The sequence below is a fragment of the Serinus canaria genome, chromosome 2 (assembly GCF_022539315.1).
Source record: "Serinus canaria isolate serCan28SL12 chromosome 2, serCan2020, whole genome shotgun sequence".
In the NCBI taxonomy this organism is placed as follows: Eukaryota; Metazoa; Chordata; class Aves; order Passeriformes; family Fringillidae; genus Serinus; species Serinus canaria.
The window spans coordinates 51,612,271-51,637,387 of NC_066315.1; the positions used below are offsets into that span (position 1 = coordinate 51,612,271).

The 25,117-nt window shown below is 36.2% G+C and overlaps 1 protein-coding gene across 4 annotated transcripts in view; it reads left to right on the plus strand.

Annotated features, from left to right (window-relative positions):
* The window catches only part of SUGCT (succinyl-CoA:glutarate-CoA transferase), a 318,976-nt gene that overhangs the window by 48,689 nt on the left and 245,170 nt on the right, over positions 1-25,117 (plus strand). For all 4 annotated transcript variants that reach the window (XM_050971781.1, XM_050971783.1, XM_050971784.1 and 1 more), the window contains 2 exons: positions 2,984-3,127; positions 19,143-19,238. In XM_050971781.1, coding sequence (XP_050827738.1) covers positions 2,984-3,127; positions 19,143-19,238 — 240 coding nt within the window. The remainder of the gene's footprint in view (positions 1-2,983; positions 3,128-19,142; positions 19,239-25,117) is intronic.

Consider the following 25,117-nt stretch of genomic DNA (forward strand, 5'->3'; position numbering starts at 1 on the left):
CCAAATGAGGAAAGGCAGCTCCTTATGCTGTACCTAATTTAGAGTCCAAGCTAGCCCTTGAGGCTGGATAGCAGCTTTGTTTGCTTAAGACACATTCTCCTTGGCTAGTGCTACATTTGCTGTTCCTGCCAGAACAATAAAATCATTTTTGTCTGGCAGGGGTAGAGGTGTTTGTCACTTTTGAAATAACTTGCTTGAATAAAAGATACTGTATAGATTCTTACTTTGCCTAGGTAAATGGTATAATGTTAGCTACACAAAAGTACTGCTGTGCCAGCAGAAGCTTTGTCTAAAGGAAGGTTATTTCTCTAACTTTATCCTTCATGTAAAGCAGCTTCACATCCCTTGTTCTGCAGGATAGGGATAAAGCCTGAATGACTCCATTCCACGGTACTTACACCTGTATATCCTGCCACAGAAAACTGGTTTATGGCACAGGTGCTGATTGAAGCTGATTAAATGGTGAGACGTGGCAGCTCACCTTGAGTCTTGGTAGAAAGACCAAGGATGGCTAGAAATTGTGTGAACTGGTTCAGAATTATAGGTTGTGGAATGTTAGGATAAAACAAAACCAACCTGTTATAAGTAACATAGAGATATAGTGCTAGTAGTTTGTAGAAGTGTTCTCTAAGGGGAAATTGTAAAAGTATTTTTAAAAATAAAGCCGAACTTTTTTCTGAGGCAAAGGAAGTATTTTCTTTTAAACATTAGATAGTTTAGTACTTGATGAGGAAGGTTCTGGAGTTCATATAACAACCTATTAAAATAATCCCAGTTTCTTCATCTTCAAAATACAGTGTTCTCCATAAATTAATGACACTCTGAAAATAGTGGACAGTGTTTACAAACTAAGAATGTTGCAGCACATCTGTCTGTAAAATCTAAAGTATTTTTGTTTTCTTCTCAACCCAGTGAAAGTAATGAAAGGTATTGTGTAGTTTATATATCATCCTATGGATATCTAGGCTATAGATAGTCACAGGCTAATCCTTGCTGCAGTTTGGTTGAGAGTAACTATTTTTTTTTAAATTTTGCTATATTTTATACAGATTTTTAATCATTTTAGTAATTTTTAGTCAATTTAATGACAAACAGTTATTATTTATCAATTGTAAGGATTTTAAGTTGTCTTATGATAGGCTTATGTGTGTGCCAGAACTCTGGAAGAGTCTCATTAGCTTTGCACTGCTATTTTTCTTCACAGTTCAAAAACTTAAAAAAAAACCCAAACAAACAAAAAGTAAGACTTCAAAATAAGGAACTTCTATGATAATCTGATCATCTGACCTCAAACTTTTCAGAGTAGGAAATGGAGAATTTTTCATAAGAAGCACTACAATAAAAGCCTAGCTGGGCTGAAATTAGAAATTCATTTTACCATTGATTTCAATGGGTACATATGTCATGCCAATGATTACAGAAGTTCTGAAACACATGATGTAACATGAAGGTTCTTCCCTTGATGCTAGAAAAGGGATGACATACACAAAAAGGATATTTGAACAAACAACTTTTCAGTGACTTCACTCAGAAGGTCGTGAATTTGCATGTGTAAACAAAAATTTGTGTTTGTTTTCTTACAAGAAGCCTGGAGTTTCTATAGTAGAAAATACAAAACTGAGCTTTCACTGGGGGAGGGACTGAGGAGGAGAGAAAAAAGGGAGTGAGAAGAATGAAGCAATATGGCTCTGCCTTTTAAACAGACAGGCAGCTGTGTCAGTGTACTGTAGAAATTGTTTAGGCCTTTAGCTTCTAGACATAATAAAATTCAGTCTTCACTAGCTTCTATCTCTTTTCTTTTTGCATCGGTGAGTTGAAGCATTATGTTATTAGGGACAAAAAACTTGCATAACAAATCCTTCATGATTTCAGTATGTGGCATCACAAAGTGGCAGATTTGTGTACCTGCTGCAAGAATACCTGGTTTTCAGTGGTAGTTTTTATACATCAGGTCACTCAAAGATACTAATTTCTTGCACTAGCTGCAACTGAGTGCAACCATCCAACCAATTCCTTATCTACCAAGCGCCTTGGTTTAGAGACAAGCATGTCGTGTAGGATGGTGTCAAATGCTTTGCACAAAACCAAGTAGGTGACATCAGTCACTTTTTCCAGACCTACTACTGCTGTAACCCCATCATAGAAGGCTACTAAATTTGTCAGGCACAATTTGCTCATAGTGAAGCCATGTTGGCTGTCACAAATCACCTGCTCATTCTTAGAATAGCATCCAGGAGAATCTGCTCCATAAGCCTGCTGGATAGTTAGAAGAGACTGGTGAGCCCATAGTCCTCTGGGTCTTCTTTTTTATCCTTTTAAAATGGGGGTTATGTCTCCCTTTTGCCAGTCAGTGGGAATTCCCTAGGACTGCCAAGACTTCTCAAATATGATGGATAGTGTCTTAGCCATTCCCACTGCCAAATCCCTTGGGTCCTGCAGATGTATGTCATCAAGTCCAATGGGCTTATGCACCTTCAGGTTCCCGAGAAGATCTTGAACTTGATCTTTTCCTATAGCACATGGTTCTATGTTGTTGTCTTTCCAATAGATACTGGGGTGGCTGAAGCCCCTCATGAGGACCAGGGCTTGTGAATGTGAGGCCACTGCGATCTGTCTGTCGAGGGCCCCATCCACTCCATCTCCCTGGATGGGTGTGTGTAGCAGGATTATAATGTTAGCTGCAATTGCCCTCCCTGTGATCTCAGTCAGCCCAATGAAACTCCATGTGCTCCAGCTGGTCGTTGACATAGATGGAAACACTGCCTCCTTGTCTCCTTTGCCTGTCTTTCCTAAAGAGCCTATATCCCTCCATTCCAACACTCCAGTCACAGGAGTCAACCCACCATGTCTTTGTCATGCCAATAAGGGCCCAACCCTACACAATTGTATTTTCTCTGCTTGCTTCTCTGCTTTTAATTTTTTCTTTGTTTATTGCTTTGTTTGTTTGTCTTGGTTCATTTTGGGGTGTTTTCTTTTTCTTTAGGGTGGTGAGCCAGTTAGATCAGGAGTAGCAATGACAGACCTTGCTACGGGGTTGTATACATATGGAGCAATTATGGCTGGTTTACTTCAGAGGTATAAGACAGGAAAAGGACTACACATTGACTGCAACCTCCTGTCAACTCAGGTAGGAGTTGTAAAAAATTTGTTTATTGTTGTATAGATGTTTGAACCTAAAAATACTATTTGCATATAAATTAAAGTGCATTAGTTAGTATAACTAATGACAGCACTAATAATGACATTAGTGATCATTCTCTTAACCTGCCACTCTGGTAGTGACCATTTTATATGACGTGTTTATTGTTACTACTGCACTAAGTTTGGTTTTCACTTTTTGCAAAGGACTGCCATGTTCTGTGAAAACAAGGTTTATAATACCACTGAGATTACTCCAACCACAGTTGCAGTGAGTAACTGGAGACAGACAAGCCTAAGTGGTGAAACCAATGTTGAAAGGAAGGCTTTGGCACTGGGTCCCGTTACTTCTAGAGCGAAGTGCAAATAATTTGTGCAAAGTCACCCAGAGTATTAAAGTATCACCCAAGTTTAAAAGTAATGTAATCCAGGAGGTCTGCCTTTTGGCTCTGGGAGTTAAAAGAATGAAGTAAGGTTGAAGATGCAGCATTTTTCCTAGGCATTAAAGGCAAAGTTGTTTTGTTCATGAAAGATATAGCATGTACTACATATGAGAATTTTAACTTTCTTCTTTAAATATTTGAACACCACTGGTGCAATGATTTATCATTTCTAAAAAGCAGGTGGCATTGATATGAGCTGCATATGATCAGATGGTATGTTGTCTTGCTGATGTAGGTACTTGCTGGTACCAACTGGACACATGGTACAGAGGAATTTTTGTTTTCATTTTAAAATGTACGTCAAAATTGTATGCAGTCCTAATTAAGGCAACTACAGTGCTCCATTGCTTTCATCCTTATTTAATTGTATTTTTCTTCACGTTATAGCTGTCAGAACAGTTGAGAAATGACAATGTCCATTGTGCTAAAAGTTAGCCCAGGTGTGAGCAAGAGGTTGGACACCTATATCATTGTATGGTAGCAATGATTGAGACTAATGATTGAGTTTGAGTTTGCTCTTGTTTTAGTGCCTACTGCTTTTGTCTGAATAACTCTTGAAATCACAAAGGAGGGGAAATCCTTGCTTGAATCAATAAAGAACTTCTCATTTATTTTAGAACTAATGTTTTTAAGAACTGAACTTAATTATACTTAAATATATTTGCAAATGTTGTCTCCGTATTGGAAAAATGTTTAGGAAAAAAAACCAGTTTGGGAAAATTTTAAAATGTGCATTAAATGCTTCTTAAATATTTTGCATATATGTGAATGTAGAGGGGTTTTTATGTTTAAAGTATTGCAGCATTATATATTATGGCAGCTGCTCCTTGATCTTTTTAATTTCTAATTTTATAAAAATACTTCTGATAATTTTTATTGATTTCCAGAGTAATTCTGGGAGGGGTGTTTGTGCTTAATTCCTTGTTCCACTGGTTTTTGGCTTTTTTTTTTTAATGAAGTCTTCTTGATTATTATTCAATATTTTATTAAATGCTGAAAGCAAGAAGAGTTGAAGTTAGATGTTTTTGTAGCTTGCTTATTTTGTTGCCTTGTTTGTCTTTATAATATTTTTCCTTGATTACGGTAGATTTGTCTATGCACAGAAGTGTTCTTATATTGCAAAATTTCCATCTGAACTTGCATATCATCATCCTTTAGGCCACTCACTAGCATACACTAGGAAGAGATTGAAGACCTGAATAGATGTTGGTGAACAAAGCATGTCACATGGTGCTTGTCTTCTACATGATTAGTTGAAGCTGTACTAGATAGTCAAGGAAAAGCTTATTCATTTTTTAGGTTTTTTTAAACAGTAACCTCTTCCCTGCTCATTATCAAATTGTCATTATCTAAAAGTTATTAAGAAGTAATTCCATAAATACACATTCTAAGTGAAAAAGAAATGCTTTTATTTACTTCAGTGTTGGGTAAATGAAATTGAAATAATTTGGTATATTGGAACAGAATATGGATAAAAGATGTTATTTAGAAAACAGCTCTTTTGTTCTAGATGACCCTGTTGCTTCAGTCCAAATTAATTTTAGGGTGTTGGGCCAAGACTGTAATGAGAACATCTATTAAATTGGAAGAAGTATTTATGGATGAGGTTCTAAAGTAAAAAAAGTAAAAACATGTGATTAATCCCATTAAAAAGTTGTGTTAAAAATGAATGAAGCAAAACACAAGTGGCAGGTGAGTCTCTCTCAGAACATCTAGTTTCTTGGTTAATTTTATTTATTTTTGTAGGACTGGTGGTTACTTACAAGTCTTTAGGGGGAGTGTCTCTACTAAGAAAGAGTAGAAAAAATCTGAAAATTAATGTAAATAAATAAAATACTCTTGCAATATTTCTGATGATAATGAGTTTTTTAAAATGAAGTTATGCAATTACTGTGATGTGATCGGGGTCTTTAAAGATACATGTTTCCAAAAAGATTTTGGTTTTACCTCCCAACTAGGTATCTAAAGCTGGTTTTTCCTGATGTGATGAATGTTTAAAATGAAGGACTTTTTGAAGTTTTGCATGGATACTGCCAAAAAAATAAGGAACCTAAAGTTTTAGACTGCCAGTTTATTAGGTTCTTGTTGGTGTTGATAAATGGTAGGATCTAGAGGTCAAACAAAGACATCTTGGTAACTTTTCCTTCAGCAAGACTTTTGCTGAAGTGTGGTAATTTTTAATGAGAAAAAAAGGATTCTACTAGGTGTACTGAACCATCCTATTTGTAGTGTTTTGACAGCAGGGTCTTGTATGAAACTTCTTGGTTTTGCCAGCATTTCATACACTGAGCTAATAGAGCAGTGTGGTTGGATCTTTTGTTCATCCCTTCATCTGAACTGAAAATTGTGAACCTGGCCAATGCATATTCATTGTTCAGTGTTGATGACTTTGACGTGTCACAAAGGAATAAAAACCCCAGGGGTTAAGACACTCCAGTAATTAGAAAATGTTGAAAACAGTTTGGTTTGTTTTATACAGAAAACTTAGCATCTATATGTCCTAAATCTAAATCTGAGTCTGCACTATCACTTTTCTGCATGCCTTGCAGAAATGCAAAAGGATTTAAATTTCTTTCTTTTTTGTGGAGGGGAGGGCTGGAAAATGCTTTTGATACTGATTTCCTGCACAGACATGCAAATAGTAAGGAGCATTGAACTGAATTCAGCTGCCAACAAAACTGATCTGAAACTTTTTAAAGAGCTATCCCACTGACTGGCAAGTTTGTTTCATATTTGTTATCTGTGTAGAACTAAATTATGAGACCCTGTTCTCTGAAAAAATGTTACTTTTAGAATATCCTAAAATACATATCTTTCTTTCAAATTCTGTGTTTTAAACACTTATTACTATGAAAGAAGATTTCTTTACCCACAAGAAAATAGATTCTAGCTTTTTTTTTTGGACAAGATATATGGTAACCCCTTAGGATGTGGTTTTGTAGTGAGCAGAAACTTTCTATATCTCTCATCTATAAACTTTTAACCTGTGTCATACAATTCCTTTGAAATTTTTGACTTTTAAATGATTCACAGTTGTAAGCTCCAGATCTTTCAGCATCTAAATAGTGTCCTTTAGATGATACTGGTAAATAAGAAGGAAGTGGGGTTTGGATTTGGTTCCAATTATGCAATTGTGCCTTTTCTTCTGTTGTGGCTTAAAAAAAATCTCTTGGACGTTTTAATATCCTTCCTGTATTTAATTACGACCAGGCTCCAACAAATACTCTAATAAGTTGGTTTCATTTGGATTAAAAGTCTGCAAGAAATATTTTACATATAACATTTCGGCAATTTTGAATATATTTTTTCCCAGATTCCACAGAGAGAAAAATATGGTTAATATTGTTTGTATAGTATGATTGTTCATCAGACACTTCTCTGTTTCTAATTACTATGTTTTAGTTTGTATTTGCTATGGCAAATATCTTCTTAAAATGTTGAAATTACTCTAGAAAAACCTAGAAAATTAGTATAAATTATTTTCTTGATTTCATTTTTGTTCTTAATTAAACAGCTGGTTTTCTGAGGGAATGATGAGGATTAGAAGCTATTAGTTTTTGTTTCTACCTCACATTTTCCCATGATGATTCTGTTGAAGGCTTATCTATTTAAGGTACTTTCAGTACTGTCTATTCAGGGCTTTCATGGCATGTCTTTTACCAATTATTGAGTGTAGGTGAAACTGGTAACAGTTTCACCATACTGCCTATAGGACATATAAGTCATCATAGAATCCCTGAGAAGTAAGTTGGGTGGAAATATCAGTCTTGGAACTTTAATACTGCTCAGCTTTCTTGACTCTATCTTGTTGCTTCTCCACTTGCTGAGAGTCATGAGTTGAATGAATACCAAAATACCAAAAGAAAAATCATCTCTTTTAGAGGTTATTGCTTCTGGTGATTTTGGAGGCCAGCTATGAGGACTATTACACAGTCGTCTTGTTTTTGGGTATGGTTTGAATAAGGGTTTTTTACAAGCTTATAAAGCATCATCTTTGCAAAACATAGTATTCTTAATCTCCATCATAATAAAAAATTGAGCAAGTGCTGTATGGAGATGTCACTTTTTTTTCACTGTATAGCTCTCATATGGAAAAATAACAAAATTTGAATTAATGTGAACATTTCTTTAAACATATACTGCACTTTAAACACTTCTTGGCTTGTATTCTTGACAATTTCCATTGAGGAAAGCTGTATAACTAAAAACAGAATTTATCCCTCTGGGTTTTAAGCAGCCAGAATTTGATTGAATAGACCATACACACATGACAGTAACTCAATTTAATATTGGCCTCTGTGGAATTTGTGTTATGATTTCTAATGATTAGTTATGCAGTCATTGGTAGAATATCCTCCAACTGGATCTTGGTTTTATTTAGACGCTTTCTTTACTCTGTAAACAGAATACATATTCAAATTGCTAGGGAATTTCTGCTTTAAATGCTACCTAACTGTAAATTCTCTGTCTTTTTGTCTTTGCTACCATTGTTCTTGTGCTAAAGAAACCAAGCTTGAATGAGTTGCAGCTTCATTTTCTTATGTTGATCTGCCTCTGTCATTAATTAGAGAAAGACTAGAAAGGAGCTAGAAAAAATATGCCTCTTTTTTACTAAAAAAAAAAAAAAAAAAAAAAAAAAAAAGATGCCTGGAGTGGGTAGGGGAGAGAGTTTGAAGACAAAGGAGGACATTTCTTTTAATGGGCTTTTAATTTAGATGATCTTTATATAAGGGTGTAATCTTGTAAACGGAATCAAGATGTTTATTAACAGCAGATCAGATTTCAGAATCCTGCTGAGTATTAGGAGAAAGATAACCTGGGTAAATGAAAAGAAAGGGGAATGATTTAAGCAGCTAGTACCAGAATAAAAACATTTAGTGTACCCCAAAATCTCACCTATCCCTCTAAACTCATAGAAGTTTCAGAAGTCATTCTATAAGTTCATCAAACTACAATAGACCCTTTCAACACATTATGATCCATTTAAAAATGTAAATAAAAAGTAATAGCATTGTAACTTGATGGAAGAGGTTTTAGTTTTATGTTATGGAAAATTTTAACTTGACAAAACAGCTGATTTTTATGTGCTGCTGGACCTCTGGAAATCTAATAATCCTTAACAAATGTGGCATTTTGGGGTAGGGTGATAGAACTCTAGCTAAGGTTTCAACACTAGTTAGTTTGATTACTTCAGAAAACTCTCATTAAAATTTCTCTGTAGATTATGACTTTATTTTTTTTTTTAAAGGTAAAGGATTATGCTGAAAGACATTTGAAATAATGACTTCCTTTGGTCTGATGAGGTCCTGCTGCCAGAATTTCTCTTTGTATTCAACACAGTATTGTCTCTCTATTCAGCATTGGTTTTGGCTAATCAGTTAGATTGCAAACGCTTTAGAGAAGTGACATGGGGTTAGGCCAAAAGTCACAACTTATTACTTTCTGTGTTATAGTGAAAGCTATAAAAAATGTCTTCAGACTCTAGTTTAGGACTTCTAAAACAAGTATCCATTAAACTGTATAAAATTCATAGAATCATCAAGCTTGAAAGAGACCTTTAAGACCATGAAGTCCAGTTGTCAGCCCAGAACTACCACTACAACCCCTAAACCACTAAATCCCATGATCCAGATCCAGCTCTCTCTTAGACATCTCCAGGGATGGCGACTTCACCCTGGGCAACCTATTCCAATGCCCGACCACCTTAACGCTGAAATTTTTTTCCCTAGTATGTGAATCTCCCTTGTCTCATCTTAAGGCCATGTCCTCTGGTCCCCTCACTGCAGGCACAGGAGAAGAGACCAGTCCCCACCTCACTACAACCTCCTTTCATGAAGTTGTGGAGAGCAATGAGGTCCCTCCTGAGCCTCCTCTTCCTGAGAATTAACAACCCCAGCTCCCTCAGCCATTCCCTATAAGAAACATTTTCCAGACCTTGCACAAGCCTTTCTGCCCTTCTTTGGCCGCACTCCAGCACCTCAATGTCCTTCCTAAAGCGAGACGCCCAGACCTGAACACAGTACTCAAGGTGTGACCTCACCAGTGCCGAGTACAGGAGGGTGATCTCTGCCCTGGTCCATCTGGCCACACTGCTCTTCATACAGGCCAGGATGCCATTGATCTTCTTGGCCACCTGAATGCAGGACCCAGCACTTCCTTTTTGTCCCTATCACGTTGTCCTCAGCCCACAGATCAAGCCTGTTTCAGTTTCCCTGCAGAGCCTTCCTACTTTTGAGCAGATCAACATTCCCACCCAATCAGTGTTTTCTGCAAATTTACTGAGGGTGCCCTGAATCCCCAGGTCCAGACCATCAAAAAAGATACTAAACAGAGACCAGCCCCAAAACTGAGCCCTGGGGAACACTGCTAGTGATCCATCACCAGGTGGATTTAGTTCCATTCACCATAACATTCCAATGCTGGCCACCTAGCCAGGTTTTTATTAACTGAGGTGTTCACCCATCTAGGAGAATGCTGTGGGAGACTCTGCCAAATGCTTTACTGAAGTCTAGATAGAGTACATCCCCTGCCTTTCCCTCCTCTAATCATTGGGTCACTTGTTCATAGAATAAGATCAGATTGGTCAAGCGGGACCTGCCTTTCATAAATGCATGCTGTCTGGGCTTGGTGCCCTGATTGTCCTACATGTGCTACATAGTGGCACTCAGGATGATCTCTTCCATAACCTTTGTTGGAACTGAGGTCAGGCTGACATGGCTGTAGTTCCCTGAATCATCCTTCAGCTGCGTCCTTTACATTTGCTAATTTCCAGTTAGCTGGAACTTCTCCAGGTTACAAGGATTGCTGGTAGAGGATTCAGAGTGCTTTAACAAGTTCTTTTCCTTCCCTCACTACTCTGGGGTGGATCAATATGACCATAAATGTGAGTGTCTAGTTGGAGTTCAGTTATTTGTAAAACTTCCTCGCCTTGCTTTGATTGAATTTGGTAGCACTAGATTTCTCTTATAAATGTATTTGAAGTTACTTTTATTTTAGTTTCCTCTTTGATAAAACTTAAATATTTTTGTGGATTGAATAAAGAATAAATTCCTTCTTCAGAGTATAATTTACAATGTTGACACTACTTAAAGAGCATTACGTAGAAGTACTGTATTTTGACTCCAGACTCACTGGTAATACTCAAGTCAAATGGAACTTTGGACCACATTTCTCTGTCATGCATGATGTGTAACAGCTTAGTAAATGAACTGTATTTGCAACGTGAACAGCTTTTAAATACTCAAAAAGAGCTTTGTGGGCATTGCTTAATGCTGCAGAGGCACAGAAATGATAATTTTGTAAAACATACCTATTTCAAACATTTCATTCAATTGCATGGATTTGTTTCTTGTGACATCCCTGTAGTGCATTAGCACCATTAGCACCATTAAGCCCTTAATGGACAGTGAATGGAGATTTTCAGTGTTAGAACTAAAGCCATTGTTCTGCCGAGGTAATACTGTAGTAAATGGGAGATTTCGCTGTGATAATAGGCAGACAACATTTGCTTGTTTCTCACACAACCAAATAACCATGACTTGTTTCTTTATGTGCCTCCCTGTGTATCAAATGAAAAGTCTAAAAATCTACCTGTTTGCACTGCTGCAGCACAAGCTGTTGAAATTAATGTTATATTTTATTTTTGTATTTGTTCTCTACAGATAAAATGAAAATGACAATGTCAGTAGACAAACACACCTAAGTTTCTTTTTTCCATGCAAGTATTAATGCTGATAAATGTGGAGAACAAAAAGATAAGTGATGTATATGGTTAGATGTATGCATATTTTCATTGTAAATGGCACTGTTCCTATCATAAGATCAAAAGTGAAAAGTGCCTTAATACAGCATGTTTTGGATGTTGACAGCTTTCCATGGATTAGCATCCTTATTGCTGATTAAATTAAAAAATAGTATCTTTCACAAAGTGTATATAAAATCCAGTCTGGAGCCTCTGGATACTACACAATGCAAACAAGAATAAAAATTGCTAGTTATTTTGATGCCTGTCTTCGCAGGTAATTAAATTTTATGTGGGCAAAATCTCTTTGTATTTATCATATTTTTATGCTTTCTTGTTTCCATTCTCAGTCATCAAATATAGCTATTATTTTTAGAATAGAAAAGAATCATTTAGGTTGGAAAAGAACTTGAAGATCATCAAGTAATTCAGCACTGCCAAGTCCACCACTAAAGCATGTCCCTAAGTGCCACATCTTTTAAATACCCCCAGATACAGTGACTCCACCACTTCCCTGGGCAGCTTGTTCCAATGGCTGACAACCTTTTCTGTGAAAATTTTTTTTTATTATCTAATCTAAGCCTCCTGGATTTAGAGGCCTTTTCTTCTTGTCCTATCACTTGTTGCCTGGGAGAAGAGACTGGCTCCCCCACTTCACTACAGCCTCCTTTCAAGAAGTTGTAGAGAGCAATAAGGGTCATCTCTGAGCCTCCTTTTCTCCAGTCTGAGCAATTCAAGCTCCCACAGCTGCTTCTTATAAGACTTGTGCTCCACATCTTTCACCAGCTTCCCTGTCCTTCTCTGGACATGCTTCAGCACTTCAATATCTTTCTTCTAGTGAGGGGCTCAAAACTGAACACAAGGATTTGATGCTGCACCAGATCTGATGATAAAGCACTGCCCTGTTGGCCACACTGTTCCTGATACAGGCCAGGATGCCCCTGTCCTTCTTGGCCACCTGGGCACACACACTGGCTTGTGTTCAGCTGCTGTCAGCCCGCACCCCAGGTCCTTTTCTGTTGTGCACCATCCAGCACTGCTTGTTGAACCTCATACCAGTGACTTTGGCCCATTGATCCAACCTGTCCAGGTCCCTCTGCAGAGCCCTCCTACCCTCCAGCAGACCAATGCTGCTGCCCAGCTTGGTGTTGTCTGCAAACTGACTGAGGGTGCATTGGGTGCCCTTGTCCAGTGTGTTGTTAAAGATGTTAGACAGGACTGGACCAAATACTGAGCCCTGCAGGGCTAGTGACCAGCTGGATGTAGCACCACTCACCACCACTCTCTAGACTCAGCCATCCAGCAAGTTTTTTTATCCAGCGAAGAGTGCACCCATCCAAACGAAGAGCAGAAGAATGTGAGAAAATGTCAAAGGCTTTACTAAAGTCCAGATAAACAGCCACAGCTCATCCACTTAGTGAGTTACCTTGCCATAGAAGATCAGGTTGGTAGAGTAGGATCTGCCTTTCATAAGCCTGCACTGGCTGGGCCTGATCCCCAGGTTGTCGGGCACGTGCAGCATGATGATCCTATGCCTGAACCTTTAGGTGTTCCTTCCTGTTGAATATGCAGCCTTCCTAGATTCCTTTGTCCTACAGGTCTTCTTCCCAAGGGACTCTCTCAACCAATCTCCTAAACAGGCCAAAGTCTTCCCTCTGGAGTTCCAGGGTAACTGTCCTCTTCTTCCTTCTGCAAGAATTAAAAATTCTGTCATTTCGTGGTTGCTATGCTCAAGACAGCTTTCCACTCCCACCCAGAATTTCCTCTCTGTTCGCAAACAACAGGTCCAGAGGGCTCTTTCCCTAGCTGGCTCTCACCAAGTGCATCAGGAAATCATCTTCCACACACTCCAGACTCCTAGACTATTGCCTCTTTGTTGTGTTGTATTTTCAAGACATCTAGTGTGTTGAAGTCCTTCATGCAAGCAAGGGACAGCAATTGTGAGACTTCTGCCAGCTGCTCATAGAGTATTCTGTCTTCCCTTTATCCTGGTTGGGCAGTCTGCCCTGTTAGCCTTCTTGATTCTTACCCCTGAATACTCAAGCCTATCCTCACCATCATTTAGCACTAGAAAATCAAGACACAAAATGTGTTACAGTGTTAGAGAAACCTGTATACAGTGTAGCAGAATAAACTTTTTGTCTGTTGAATTTTGCCTGGACTTGGTAAAGCTGTGTGAAATACAGAACACAATGTATTTGATATTTCAATGAGTATATAGTCTTTCTTCAGAGAGAATAAAGTCTTAAGAAAATAATTGTAGAAATTTACGGCTAAAGTTGTCTGATATGTCTGTTATCAACATCTGATTTCATTTGTTAGAACACTGCCAAAGTTTTAACTGTTTTGACCGATTTTTCCATGTCATGGAAAAGAAAAGGGATTTGTTTTCTAAGTTACTTTAAAAATGATTCATCTGTTTCCAAGATCATGTTATGGGAAAATCCACTGATAGGCTTTTTTGGTTTTCTTCTTTTTTTTTTCTTTATGAGAAACCCAGTGCCTTCAGTTTTTGGATTTTGCGCCGACTAACTTTAGAGTTCTTGGTATTTTTAGCCTTAATACTCTCCTTAATAGTTTGTTTTTTTTTTTAAGTGACAGGTTCCTTAGTGATTTTCCTTTGTAATTATGAAGTTGAAGGAGTATCTTTCTTTACACTTTCAGGAAAAAAAAATACTAGTATTTTATCATAATCAAGAAAATGAAATTTATTATTCCTTTTAGAATGTGTCTCTCTTCAACTGGAGCTCATTTAAAAGAATTTTTTTTTGTTTCCTTTTTCTGCTTAATGCCAGTGCTGTCTAATAGCTTCTATGGTCAGGATTTTTATTTTTGATCCTCCTCCTAAAATTCATCTGAATATGGAGAAGTTTATTTTTTGTTTGTTGGTTTGCTTTCCTGTTTAATTGGAGGTATAGGAGTCCATTTAACGTGTACTTGAAACATACTTCTGAAATTACAAGTCCTGCATCTGTTAGTTGCATCAATCTTTGCTATTGTTAATGGTAATTGAATCTTAATCAGGAGCCGATCTCCATGCTATGGGAAGCATCCATTCTGGTCTTTTATGAGCTCTAAATAGCTCATTAAAAATAATTTGTAGATCATTTTTGTTGTTGTTTCATTTCTGAAATGTAGCTGTTCTGAATGTAGCTGTTCTGAATGTAGCAGTTCTCTGTGATGCAAATGCATTGTGTATTTGAAGATGTCTGAGTTTCTCTATCTATGTAGTCTAAACTTTTTTTTTGATAAAGCAAAAGATGTTTTCAGACATTATTTCAGGCAAAAAAAAGTATTTATACAATTGTGTACCTTAAAGTCTGTTTCCTCTTTTTATCTAACTTAACTTCTGAGAATTTGTATTCTAGATAAGGTATTCAAATACATTACCTCTTAATTTATTACTGCATGGTTTGGGGGTTTTTATTGTTTCTGCTTCAATTAACAGCTTCTAGCACATCTTTTGTGTGACTGTGATTTGCTGTGTGCTATTGGTCTGGTGGCTAACTTGAATCAACAAATCCCCCATGGTGCATGTGATTGCTGGCATGATTTGTATACCTGGCTAGGTGTCTGGCTGTAAGGTACAAGAACAGGACACTATAGGATACCCGTTTTAAAATTCTAGTTATTTGTCTTTAAAGATCTGATTTTATCTTAACAAGATTATAGTTGTGGCCAGGATTATGCCATTTATGGATACTCCAGTGCCAGGAGTTTTCTTTTGTGAAGGGTGAATTCATGATGATTTCCTAGAGTTTTTCATTAAGAGATATCCATGTCACTGAGTAGAAAACAATTTTTACTGGAGCACAGTGTTCATAACATGACCACAGACATTTTTCAAAAATTCTCTTTAATAGTGTTAAGCCTTGGCCTGTGTGATAGTAGTCTTACTGTTTTTAGTTAACTTTTACTGGCCAGACCTGCTGCTTTGATGCAGGAACATGATGGATGAAGCAGTAGAATCTTGCTCCTTTGTGGGAAGTGGCTTTGCTGTGTACTTGCAGGTGGGAATGTTTGCCCTACCTATAGGTGTATGCCACTCTTGAACTGATTTTTAGCTTCTGCAGATCTCTCAACTTCAGGCTAGATCGGCAGCCCTTACAAGCCTGAATGAAAGGTGATGTTTGTTGGTAGCACCTGGGAATGCTGTGGTTTTCTGCTGCACCCCTGCATGATGGGCTGCTTGAATTGTGGCAGTTCTCTTGCCTCTGCACAAGACTGTGGTTTCTGCTGCCCAGTTAATTCTTGCAGGAGTTTGAAACACAATTTCCTGTGTAAAAACTGATAGAACATCACCATGCATTGTGGTGTAGCGCCACATCCTGAAACAGTTGGGTCGATGCTTAGGAATTGCATAATTACCTGGAAGAGTGGGGGTTGCCTGGTAGAGATAGAGGTTTTGGGTTTTGATATGGGCTTTTTGGATAATGCAAAAATGATTCAAGGAGCAAGAGCTGAGAGTCACTTGATGCACATGTGCATGGAAACAGGTTCCTTAAGGGCATGAGGGAATAACTGCAAAAGCAAAATAAGTCAAACTTAAATGTTACCAGTGTCAAAGTACTTATTAGGGAAAACATAAACCAGTAAAATCAGTCACTAGGTAAATATTAGCATAGGATCAATGATTTTAAGAGACCTTTTATAATGTGCACAAAATGTGGATTGTGGTCTTATGTTCATATTTTTTCTCGTGTGAAGATTTTTTTAATATGTCACCAGAAGTATGGAAAAGGTATAAATGGAAGATTATTGGCCTCTGCAGAACAGAAGGCCATGGAATTTTTTAGAATTATTTATTTCCTACTGTAAAGCTGTAAATTAATAATTGTGTTACTACTTCTGTAGCATAGCATAAGTTACCTATACCAGTGTAAAATGCCTGAGTTTCAAAGTTAATAAGTCTACTTGCTTGTTTTAAGAAAAAGCAAACAAAGAATGAGACAGAAATAAATTAGCTTGGCTTAGAGTCAAAGCATTGCTAAGGTATGTGGCAAGACAGCAGAAACAAAATTGGAGGGAGAAGAAAGTAAAGAATATAATTAAAATGTTATTTTCTCTTTCCAGTTACCTGTCTTCTTTTGTTATTCATATACACTTGGTGAAAGTGCATGTAAATGATTGATTGACTCAGCGAACTCATTGTAATAAATTATGTTTGATGTGATATCTTGAAAAAAAATCTTTTGAAATTCTGTCTCTTTTCTTTGTCTGCTGACCTTGTGGCTTTTAATATCTTGTTTCCAATCTGTCTGATTTCATCATAATCTGAGCATAACTTTTCAGACCTCAATGCAGTTCTCTTTTTGTTCTTATTTAAGTAAGTCTGTTACACAAATATGGGATTTGGCCATCAACAGTAACTTTAGAAAGGAAGGTTGAAATATGTGTTCCCTTTACTGATGTGAAATAAAGAAACGCTTATCTGTAGATATTTGATAATGCATATTTACAGTGCATAGATCTGTCTCTACAAGCAAATGAATACAGACATGTCTGTATCATTGCATTACATCTGCTTTAATGTTGTAAGTTCAAAGGTTACTTTTGAGGATTTTTTCTTAATTAAAGGAGAAAATAAGTGGGTCTATAAGGTTTCAGAAGAGCAGTTTTAAGTATAGATTTTAAAAATACTTAGCTGAATATGTCATACAGATGTATCCAGTTTGAGAGATTGATTGTATTATAGATGTTTCTACTGCAAGAAGTGTCTCTGTCAGTGAGGTCCTGACTCTTGTATTAAAGGGGAGTTTGGAGAAATAGACTTACATTGTTACAAACTTTTTTTTCTAAAGGATATAATGTCTATAAAATGTTCATTTGGGAAATCCTTTTTATGCTTGTAGTACAGCAGTTTGCTTAATAGCTGTAACATACAGGTAGATCAATTCTTTGTGTTCTTTATTAATTACATAATTTGTATATGCTGAAAGGTTTTTTTGGACAGTGCCCTTTTAGTGGGATTAAATCTTTGGAAAGACCAAAGAAAATGAACTAAGCCAAGAAGAGAGGAAAGGGAAAGGCATGGGAGGGGAAAGTTTCATGGGACAGTATAAGTAGAATCAAGTTTGTAGAAGTAGTATTCAAGTTTGCTGAACTTGTCAGAAAGTTATTATGAATGTGGCAAAAAGCCACAGAGTTCACTCAACAGTGTATTTTCACGTGAAACACAAAACATTGATATATTTACTTTTTTTTGGTAAATAAGCTTCTATATAAGCTTATTTGTTTGGTGATGATACTATGGTTACTGCTAATAATTAATTTTGTCTGGCTAATTTGACTGTGGATAAGGTACTGAAATCAGAGAAGGTAGTCAGAGGAAGCCAAAAGCCTTTTTCCTTCATGATTTGGTTCAACATTTTAGCCAAATGAAGTGACGCTGGGCTATAAACAGCTGGACCTGAAATCCAGCTACAAAATGTTTTCCAAAAGTACTCAGGAATAAAGAATTGTATTTCTAGTTAGTATACACAAATATAATTTTTGTCAGTAGTTAGACATTTGTTATGTATTTTCTTAGTTTTTCTACTAAATCACTGCATGCATGATTTACAGTTAAATATTTTCTTGAAATGTGACAGTGACACATTCACATTTTCTTTTCAGAATATATGGAGAAAGAACAAGAAAATGAAATGGCATTTGATTCCTGGGAATTCTGATATAATTCACATATTGGAATATAAATGGTGGACTCTGAATTAATTGCGTATTTTGTGGTAGACTAGACTGATTAGTAGGTACAAAATAGTATAAACAGTTTGATCATCAAAGCAAATTTCTTTTATCTAATGGGAGAAATATAACAAGAATAATAATTTTGGGAAAAATTGTTCACATGGTCTACTGTTGAGGCAAGCACTTGTACTTACTGGTGCAGCTAGTTAACAGAATAAAAAAAATGCATTGTGTCTGATGAATGAGTGATAACCTTCTATGGTAACTGTAATGCTTTATTGTGTTACTTGGCTTCAGATATCATCAAACACTGTATTCCCTCCAGGAATAAAGAATAAGGAATCTGCTGTGGATTATAACAGAACCACTGATTTTCATGCATTACTGCATCACAAATTTTCATTTCTTTTGCCTAAGAAATAATCATACTTACAATATATATATATTTATACTCTCACATTTTGGTTCCTAAGTTAGTATGCTGTATTTTCTTCGAAGTTAATGCTTTTCCGGCTATGTCTGACTAATAACTTGCTAAATCTCTCCTTATCTTCTAATGACAGATGATTTATCAAGGCTCATGACTTAATTAATATTACAGAACATGTGGGGAGCTGAAGAATTCAGAAATATTTTTCATAGCTTGCACATGTAAAATGAGAAGCATAGGAGAAAACGAAAAGATAATCTTGTAACTGAGGAAAAAGTCCTTGTGATTTAAGCATGGGATTGAGGTTCAGGAAATGGTGACTTCTATTCCACAAATCCATCATGCTTCCCACTAGACTTTGGACAAGACACTGCCGCAGCTGACTGTTCTGCAAAATATTTAGGGTAACACTCTCTTATCTCTCAGGATAGTTTAAAACTTTATATGTCCAGCATTACTGGTGTTATAGAAAACATATTAATTTTTGAGTTTATGGAGTTGTTCTTAAACAAGCACTTCTATGATATAGCTGTAGCCTGAGTTTTTCTCATAGTAAAAAAGTATACAAAATATATAATGTCTAAAGGATACTTTCGTGACATAAAGATGTTAGCTTATGTATCTAAAGCACATAGAAATCTCAGAGAAATTGACAATAAAGTTCCAGCTTTCCTGAATACTATAATTTTTTTTCCATTTTCAGGTTGCATGTCTCACTCATGTAGCAGCTAATTACCTTAATTGCAAAATTGAAGCAAAACGCTGGGGTAGTGCTCATGGGAGTATTGTTCCATATCAGGTAAGCAGAAAGCATTGGGTTTTTTCCCTTGGAATTCATTATTTTGTGTATTATGAGATTGAGAATTGACTTTTCCCATGACCTGTAGTCTGTAATGTGTCTGTGTAGAGTTATGACAAGGTTCTGTTGTTCATTGTCATTTCTGCATTTCGCATATTTCTTCATCAGCAGTAGATTAGTAACAGAACACTGAAATAGATCAAAGGTGTTTGCTGAAACTGGATGACTTTAAAGCTAGCATGATGACTTGATTGGTTTTCACCTAACAGAGAAACCTTTTTTTAAGGGTTACCTGACTTCCATTCCATACCAGCTATAAACTGAGATCTTTTAATTTTTTTCCCTCTGAATGGTGGTGGTTTTATCTTGTGAGCCTACAAGAGCAGTCTAAATGACAAAGATAACCTGGCAGTGCTACATATTTGTAATTTTCTGTTGATTTTGCTACAAATCACTGCCTCAGTGAGACAACAGGTTGATAAAAGGAATTAAACAGAGCTCAGATTTCCTCAGCAGAATTCATACTCTGCTACATCTAATGAAGAGTTGACATTCCTTAAAATAACATGACCTTCATCATATAAACAAGCACAGGAAAAAAGAAATCTCACTGCAAGTTTTATCTTACTTTTGACCAGTACGGTAAACTCTTCTAGTAAACAAAAAATTTTGTTCTTTTCTAGCTCTTCATTTTGTGTTCTTAGATGGAGGTCATGTCTTACGGAAACTTGAACAAGAAAAATCTATTCTTTATTTCATATTTTTTGGTATTTCTTGTCAAGTGGTCATGTTTGTATCTAGCTGGAAAAGCCTGTATTTCATAATTTATGTCCAGAGCCCTTTAAATCTTGAGAGGGGCAGTTTCCAGCATTTGCTTGCGAGAACTGCAGCTAAACACTGCTGAGTATCTTTACCCTCTCCTTTCTTTTTACAGAAGGTGAGGGAAATTTAGTGTATAGTCTTCCCAGTGGTGAAGATCATGGTGATCATAACTGAAAGATTAGCTCCTTGTGGCCATAAAATCTGAAGCAAATATTTTCCACTATTGTGCAGAACTCTTTCACTAGCTAGTAACAGCCAGACCTCCTCAGGTCTAAAACCAGAATGAGCTGGTTTTGTAAGGACTAAGTCTACTTCATCTAGGAGACTTTTTCCAATTCTTGTACTACTGCACAATCAACTATCTTGTTATGCATTAGCTACACCAAATGGCAAATTAGATCAATAGGGAGGTGTTGTGGCTCTTTCTGCAAGAATTAGTTTAGTCCTGCAGTATTTTTGTCTCCAGTGCTGCTGGTGTAGCAGTATGGGTGTGTTTTCTAGAACCAGCTCTCATGACCCAGTCTAACCAGGTATTTACACTCTGCTGTGTTTCTGTGATGCGACCTTTTGGTGCAAGCCTTTTGAACTTTAGTATGTTGAAAGTATAAAACAGATCTGAAGTATCTGAAGTTTGTGTAAGCAAACCCAAAAACCTGACTAAACAAAGCATTTTATCTTCATCATGTGGCATTTGGCTGAATAACTGAAACTTGTGTTCTTTTATGTCCTTTTGGCCTTTGTTTTTCCACAGTCAAAATGAAAAGCACACATTAAATATCCTTTGTTTCTTTTTTCATAGGCAGCTCCTTAGGTCTAGGAGAATGTTTTAGCTGTTTTTGATTCAATCTTGATTAGTTATAGTAAAAGTAAAATTTTTTTTGAAAAATATCCCAATAAAATTATGGTTCCTGTGTTTCTGTGTGCTGTTTCTGTAGTAGGTATTAGAAATATGTCCTCAATATTATAAATAAATTTAATCTCATTTTCTTGTTAATAAACCAATAATTAGGGTGGATTTGTTATGGATGGAGTTGTGTGTGTATGTGCTTATGGCCTAACATTGCATCAGCTACCATCGTTGCAATTCTGATTGTAACCATAAGAATATTTTGGGTTTTAGATGTTTTTTTTTTCCCTTTACTAAATTAAGCTATACTTAGATTGCAAAGTTCTTCATAAACTTAACCCTCACTGTTGCTATTTGTACTGGTTTTACAGTTTCTCATTCAGCTCATTTGTAATATAGAACAGATCTCTGATACCTGACTTTCATTACTTATTCTACTGAATATGCTTACTAAGCTAATGACTTACACTAATCCTTACGATATTTTTTTCAAGATATTTTATGCAAGTGAATGATAATTTGTTCAAATAATGAAAAACACATTTCAGAAAATGGAATTTCTATATATTTCAGAACAATTATGTAGTGGCAAGCTGTTGGTTGTTTGTTCCTATGTCCTTTGTTTTGTTTTCTTTTGCAGTATTTTGAGTGTTTATACAGGTAATAAATTATGAAGTGACACAGAACATGCAGCCCTATAAAAAGTGTCAGGTTATGTTAAATCATGGAGGATTGGGCAAACATGAGATCCTCTTATAGATATTAAAAAGACAAAATCAAAATAACTTACATCATTTTTCAGTGTGAAAGATGTCTGATCAGAGTCACACTAGAGCACTGACCAAAATAATAAAAAACCCTGTTAAAAGCATCGTAAAAATGGGCATTAAAAAGTACTTTTTTTGCTTACAATTGTTACAATACGTGCTCTATATTCAATGCTATGGTAGCTTTTATTTTATTGAGCTTCACCCAAATAAATTTGTTCAAAATGTCTTTGCAAATGGCTCTACTTTTTTCCTATTTACAAGGTCAAATTTACCTTTGACTGTATCTCTTTTATTTCACTGAATTTTGCTATTGCTTCTTGACTGAAACACTAGCAGCATAATTTGTCCCTGAATGTGTTATCTAGATTGACCTTTATTACTTTTCTTTATATTTAAAAATATAAAAATTAAGCATTAATGGGAAGATGGATTTTCTCCTTCCTGAAACTATTAGCATCTTTGGAAATCTGTTTCTTGTCTGGTCTGAGATGTTAAGTTTGGTGTGCAAGGGCTTTCATATTCTTAAGGTTTTTCTCATTTGTTGACAATGTGCTGATTTTTTGACATGAGCATCTGAAATGTCTGAGTTTCTAGTTCTCTGTGTTCATTACCAGAAGCCAAAGAAAAAGATCTGAATGTCTTTTGAGTATGTAATGTCTCCCAGGGTTCCTGTAAAACTAACTGTAAAGGTTTACCACAGATTTTCAATGAAGGTGAAATTTGCAATGTGCCACAAAGATGAAGTACTCTAGATTCTTATTGGCTGAAATCAGAAATAGTTTTTTGAGTCCTGAGACAGTAATGAGAAATTACCTTCTTTGAGGATATCTGCTGTTTAATCAGAGCAATGTAGCTTCAATAGGTCACTCATGTGATAGTTAATGAAATCAGATCCCAATTTGCTTGGTTTCAAGTGTTAAAACACAAACCTTGAGTTCTGGGCTGTATCTTAAATGTAATTAGTACAATTAAAAAAAACCCCACTTTCTGTAATGAGACACCTTGTTTAGCAACAGCTGCTCCATGATTATCCAGAGGAAGCCAAGGCTTAAAAGCATCCGGTTTACATAATTGTGCTGAAAAGTAAAGTTCTTACTGTCTTTCACTTGGGGTGGTAAGGTCTTCCCTCGTTCTAGTGGTTTCAGTAATGTAGCTCTCTTGCCTATACCATGCATGAGATCTGGACAATCACATTTTCATCTTTCAGTTGGCCCACTTGGAATTCATTCTCCTGAGAAAATCTATCTAAGTGGAATGTTTACAAGATGTTTCATGTGGCAGCTTGTCACCCTGCCATCAGACACCCTGGGCAACTGGGCAGAGGCAAACTTTCAGCAAAAGGTATAGAGCTGTTTCCTCTCAGGCCATAATGATGAAAGTCTGTTTAGAAAACTGAGAAAATGAGTTCTTGCAGATACCTGATGAATAGTATTTTATTTTTGTTCGGATTTTAAGACTCACAGGGTTTTCTCAAGCATAGTTCACTTTATTTTCAGAACATGCAAAAGGCACAGCCATTCTAAATGGAAGTTAAAAACATGAGACAGTAAAGAAATTATTTTAACCAATTACCTTTTCTGTTGACTGGCCTATGCATTTCAATAACTCATCAGATCTAACACTAATGGTTTGTTGTTACTACCTCACTTAGATTTTTTAAATATCAACTTCTGCTTGTGCTAGGCATAAAATTTCCTTCATATGAGGAAATTATCTCGGTGTCAAAGTCAGTGAAGTATGTTATGAAAATCAAAGTAGAAGCTCACAAGGAAGTGAAAGGTATGAGGTAGTAAGTAGATGAGCACAGACTTAGATAAAATATCTCTGCATTATTTTTATCATCTACATCTCATACTAATTGGTCATAGAATTTCATACTGTCTAGGAGCCTTACAAAGAAAATCCCACACGTGTCACTTGTGTCTCATCACAGAAACAGAGAAATTTGATTATTGACCTGATTCATCTGGCAAAGATGCTTTTCACACAAAGGCACAATGTGCACCAATTTTTCTATCTCAGCTCTAGAGAATCTTAAGAACTTCAGTCTCCTTAATTTTTTCTTTCAGTGAAGAGGACAGCAGAATAATGTCAATCATGTAGAAATTTCAAACTGCTTATTCCATGCAAGAATGGTGATATGTACTCATTTTCTTGTCTGTCTTTATGTGGTTTTGTTGGATACTTCTGCAGTTAACGACTCTTGGAATCAAAAGCAAGAATAGAACTTTGATTATTTGCAAAGTTTTTTTTTTTGTACATGAGACTCTTCTTAAATAAATTCAAAATGGAAGAAAATCTTTCTGCTCTATATTAGCCCAGTCTAGGAGAAGATGGAACTTAAGCATAGGAAATATAGTAAAATACAGATTTTTTTGTAGAGCAGGACGTTTTAAATTTAGGCAATGCAAGATGACCCTTCTTACTCTGTGAGCATTATCTACATAATGCTCATCTGGACTACTTAGACTGCCTTGGGGCTCCATTTTCCTATATTTTTCTTCCAAGCAATGAAGCATATATACCACTAAACATGGAAATCAAATGTGTTCACAGATCAACTGACCCGAAACTTTGTGTTCTCAAGCAGCAAAGTGTGTGCTATCACTCTACATGGATAATATTTCCAAATAACAGTTGGCTATCCTCACAATCAATGTATTTACTCATATGAGGAATGCCCAATACTTTAGTGGCCTTGATCTATTGACCTATAGGTTGTTTTTTAACTATCTTCTTCCTCTATGTCTTTATCTTACAAGGCACAAGAAAGAGTGAAAGCAGAAAACCTTGTGTCATAATAGATACTGTAAAACAATAAAACAAGAATATAATTTGCAGGACTTTTCCTCTTTTTCTTTTTTCCTTTTCCTTTTCCTTTCCCTTTCCCTTTTTCTTTTCCTTTCTTTTTTCTATTTGTAGATTTCTTTACTAGATTTTTTTCAGATGTTACCTAGTACGGTATGATGAGATTAATCACTGAGCCCTTTTCACAGACGATTTGGTCTTATTGTGAGTATAGAGGACTAGAGTTGGCACTCTGCTTGGTAAGAAATGCTGGAGTATGGATTTTTTTCCTTGCCATTTTAGTAATTGAAAAAGTTTAGTAATTGAAAAATCTGTGGCAACCTCTGTAGAAAGCTCATAAATATTGCTTAATTAATTCTAGTTATTCAAACCTGACAGCATTATACTGATAATTTTGTGGGTATGTCCTTCAGTGTGTTTTCAAGCCTCTCCCCTGGCAGAGCAGCTGTCTGGAAACCAGTCCAGTAGATTTGCCTTGGGCAGTTTTAGATATGTTCTCAGTGCATGATGTGAGATGTAGTTATAAATTCATTTATATATATCCTCTCTTGTTAGAGACAGCACTTTAAAGGAGCTGGCCTTGTATGCACACAGACAGCTTCTACCTGTACAAAGGGATTTTTCAGATTGAA